Source organism: Solanum pennellii, chromosome 1, assembly GCF_001406875.1.
Source record: "Solanum pennellii chromosome 1, SPENNV200".
NCBI classification, from domain to species: domain Eukaryota; kingdom Viridiplantae; phylum Streptophyta; class Magnoliopsida; order Solanales; family Solanaceae; genus Solanum; species Solanum pennellii.
Genome location: NC_028637.1, coordinates 19508523 through 19513223, shown reverse-complemented (window position 1 = coordinate 19513223; position 4701 = coordinate 19508523). Strand labels below are relative to the sequence as shown.

Genomic DNA, 4701 nt, shown 5'->3' with positions numbered 1-4701 from the left:
TATATATATATATATATATATATAAATAAACTTTGTTTTATATTTATATTAAAAAAAATAGGTGAGAGTTGGATAGTTGTTGGTTCTTAGAATTGATAAACATAAATCCATACCAAACACACCCTTAAAGCAAATACATAAACATATGTCATTACCAAGATTTTTGCTATTTGTAAATATCATTGGAAGAAACTTAATAGGACCAAATTTCATAGTTTTCATTTTCCCGACTGGGTGACAGACGTTCACCTCCACAGGAAGAAGTACAAAAGTAAATAAAATTAACTAACCATTACGGCTACACCCATTCATCCTTTATCTGATGAACTATAAAAGTATGCCTATACGGCGACAGACAAACTACAAATAAAAAAAAATAGTTTTTAAGGCCACAACCTTCATCCTCTACTGGATAAACTGCAAAAGTATATATCATGGCCTTTATGGCAACAACCATCCATCCTCAACCGGATGAACTTTGAAACTAAATATGATGACCCTTGTTGGATTTGACTGATGAAATGGATACCGATCATTTGGGGGTTTCAAAGGACATTATCTTAATTGCAACTTGCTTGTATATTTCTTCCACTGTGGGTGCTTCGGAGAATTGAGCAATGCCAATTCCACCTTTAGCCTGAATATACATCAAACATGTTTTTAGAATCAAGAAATAACAATAAAAATAATATATTTAGCAAAATTTTATAAGTGAGGTCTGAAAAGATTAATTTATACACATTTTTATCCATATGATCTTCTAAAAGTAAAAAGATTATTTCTGTTAGACAGTCCACTTAGGTAAAACAATTTTAATAATTTCTAAACATAATCTATGACTATACTATATGTAGTAGAAATTAGAAAATTTCAACCTCAAGGTATATACTTTTTTTTACCTTCATTTTATGTGAAAATTATGTTTAATTAGACGTGAGAGTTATGAAAAAAGAATAACTATTTCTGACACACCCTTAATTTTAAATCAAAAAATTTCTCAACGCGTGTCATTTTCAAAATTCCTGATCACTCAAGCAAAAACACGTAAATTAAATTGAAAAGTATGTTAACTAAAAATCCTAGTTCACAATCTTCAAAATGACCAACGTTTCATTTTGAAGAAATTTAAAGTACTTACATGAGCTTGGATCATGAACATGGTTCTAGATTGATCAGGTGAAACTTGAGCAGACACAATCTCAATATTGTGTTTCCCCAAAACGTAACAAATGAAGGTAAATAGCCCTAGTTTCTTAGGACAACACACACTAATATGTGCATCTTTACCACAAACGTTTAGTATCATATCTGGTGAACTCCACGTCATAAAACTTGTTGGAATATTATTATTCACCATAAGGGGAGTAGCACCATGAATTTTTGGTTTAATAAAAGATGAATTACTCGTCGTTCCTTGATCACCCAAATAATTCTCCCAACTATTACCAACATCTGGGAATTTCTGTGAACTCATCAATCTTATGTTATGTTCTTGAAGACCTTCTAGCTTTTTCCGTTTAAGCTTCTCAAAAGTATTCTTCAGCTTTAGGATGTGGTTCACTGCTTCATCAATAATGGTGCACTCATCAGCCTGCATTTACAAAAAATATGAAATTAATTTAATTTCTATTTCAGAGGGAAAGTCGGGATTTTCACTGATTAACGGAAAGTAAATACATACGAAGAAGTCAAAGGAATACTATATCTACTATATATATACACACAAATTTATTACTTTCAAGTCATTTATTAGTGTCTGAAAAAATTCATTTAATAAAAAAAATACAATAAAGGCTATCATTTGAAATCTATAACCTTCAAACTCTGTCTATTAATACGCATTTGAACAATCTATCTTTCTCATAAAATTAATTGTAAAACCAATTTATACATAAAAAGTGTTATTTGTTGTAATAAATCTGAAAAATAGCAAGTTTTATTGGTAACAACAACTGAAAATAAGCTACTACTATTATAATGATTCTTTATGTGGTTAATTTATACAATTTAAATTGATGTAAAAATTAATACTTGCTAATTACTTCAATGAGTTACAAAGATCTTATGATTACACGTATTAAGAAAAATTCTCTTTTTGAAAAATTTAGTGTGAAACTAGAATAATGTTAAAAACATCATATTCTTATTCTAGAAGAGAAAAACATAGAAAATATTGAAGATTTTTAATAATGATATATGCAAAAAACCCGAAAGTTCTATATTATTTTATTATTCCCTTTTTAATGAAACAATACACATGTTATTACTCTATTTTGGAATTAACATGTAGATATGTACAAATTAGTAATAAGGGAAATATGTATATCACAAAATGAAATTATCATGTATAGAAATGATTATCATATGTGATTTCCAAAAAGAACCAACCAATGAACTAATCTTTTAATCATTTTACAAGTTTCTATTTGATTTTTTTTTTAAAAGTCATTTTCATTTTCCCAATATTTCTCGACAAGACGATTATGATTATTAATTAAGGATGCGAAAGAGAATAAACGGAGAATAACAAAAGAAATATTGTTCCAGATAATCATGAAAATTTATTGAATTATTTTCCTTTTGATCGATACGATATCAAATGATAAAAAAAAGGTATTTCCTGAAAAGAAATTTTGTTTTACCTTAGCAGAGATATTAGGAATCAAAGCACGGAGAGTCTCGAACAAGATTCCGATTTTCTTTGTCCTTTCTCTCTCTGTCCATATGTGTATCTCATGCTCTAAACCTTCTCTATCTCCGACTCCATCAGCACTGGATTTTGGTTCAGCAATTTTCTTACCGTTCTTTTTTGAGTTGGGTGGACTTCTCTTCTTAGCAACATTAGTACTCGATTCAACCACCTCATTAACAACTGTTAACGGCTGATAAGTATCAAATCTAAGTGGATCTGACATCATGTCACCCTCAAACGTCGCTCCACTCCCAATTTGATTGTCATTCAAATTCAGGTATGACCAGACATCATCAATTTCCCATGGAAAAACATGATTACTCTCGCCGCCTCCATTCATGTTCTTTCTTTTTCAGGTGGTTTGATACTTTACCCTAAGTTACCCCTATATATAGAATTTTTTCTTATAGGGGGCAAAGTGTAAAATGGAGAAATGATTGATTGAATATGATGAATATTGAATATGAAAAGAATATACAGATGGGTGAAAAAAGAAAAAAAAATAACATAGAAAGTATAGATAAAAAAAAGGATGATTCATTTGTAATGAATAAAAAAACAAAATATAACCATAAGTCAAAATGTGTTACTGACTTCAAAACAAAATACGGTAGCTAAAGTACATTTTGTTATAGATTTTATCTTCTCTCAATTGGGACTCAATTGATACTTACATCTACTAAAAATAATTAATTAAAATTAATTAATAATACTTATTTACAAAGTTAATCATGATATTTTTCTCATCTATTAAAACAGACTATGTTTTTTTCAATAAAAATGATTGCACATAAGTATAATTACTAAATATATTTTTTTAACGGAAGTCTTAATTCTTAAGTTATATTAGTTAGGTGAATCTGAGTTGTAGTACTATGATAAAGAGGTTACATGACTAGCGTTAATTAGATCTTAATAATAGCTTAATCACGTGATTATTAATGTTAATGAAATTTTATTAATAAATGACTTCGACTACATACATTAGATTATACACATCGTTTTACTCATTTATTCAAATTAACCACATATAATTAATAATTAAGCAAGTGTTTTTTCGTAAATAAAAGCTCTTATCATGTAATATCATATCCATACAAAAGAAAAAAGATCATCATTTTATTTCATCTTCTGGCCAAGATGTTAAAATGCCTCTAAATTCTAATCATGAATTTTCCTTTATTAGGAGAAAATAATGTATTGGTTAGGATGTTAATTTATTTTGTTAATCCTCCAGTAGTTTGTAGATAGCAACTTTTTTTGATAATATATTATAATCAGTTATTTATTATTATTTATTGGTAAAAAAATTTATTGATAATTTCTTTTAATCGTGACAATAAAGAGTATCAAATGTAGGGAGGTGATTGAATGGCTTGGTTTAGTTTTAAAATTTATCAGTTCGATTTATTAGTGGTTTGTACACATACTAAATCGTTATAGTACTATTAAGATATTTGCTGATTGATGATTGATTTATCTGTCTTACTGTTAAGATTTGATTAAAAGAAATCATTAAAAATCAGTTAAAACCAAGGTGACAGACCAAAAGAATCATGCATATGAGTTGATATATTGCATCTTGCTCGAAAGAAAATATATTCACATCTTATCTTAGAAAATTTGAGAGTTTGAAATAGTCAATAATACCCGGATGAAACTAAAGGTTAAGGCGAGGAATATACATACTAAATGGTACAAATATGATTTTTAATTTATTATGGGGTTATCGATAACTCGTTAATAAAACAATTCAACCTGTTCAAAAGTAATTCATGACAATAAAAAATTCAAATTATTACCATCGAACAAGAAACCCATTATCGATAATCCAATATTTTTTCTGTTTAATTTTGAACAACCATAGTCAATAGTTAAATTGAATTTGGTCATGTCAAATTGAATTGAGTTAATTAATAAAAGAGCCTTGTTACTTAGATTGAAATGGACTAAATTCCTAGTACTAGCCGAATCCATCAAACTCTTATTAATTTTTAATTTTTTATGAG

The 4701-nt window shown here is 28.0% G+C and overlaps 1 protein-coding gene across 1 annotated transcript; it reads right to left on the bottom strand.

The window, feature by feature from the left end:
• Positions 1 to 508: 508 nt before the first annotated feature.
• On the bottom strand, positions 509 to 1597 carry LOC107032613 (transcription factor bHLH95-like). Its single transcript, XM_027912698.1, has 2 exons — positions 1139 to 1597; positions 509 to 637 (listed from the first exon to the last, which is right to left on the bottom strand). Exons 1-2 carry the CDS (start codon positions 1595 to 1597, stop codon positions 533 to 535), a joined length of 564 nt encoding a protein of 187 aa, XP_027768499.1. The 3' UTR covers positions 509 to 532.
• Positions 1598 to 4701: the final 3104 nt, after the last annotated feature.

Bases quoted from the DNA above. Each gene is read 5' to 3' on its own strand.
- LOC107032613 (XM_027912698.1), bottom strand. From the start codon at position 1,597: ATGCAGGCTGATGAGTGCACCATTATTGATGAAGCAGTGAACCACATC. The intron at 638-1,138 runs GTAAGTACTTTA...ATGTATATTCAG, and splicing joins TGTTCATGATCCAAGCTCAT to GCTAAAGGTGGAATTGGCAT.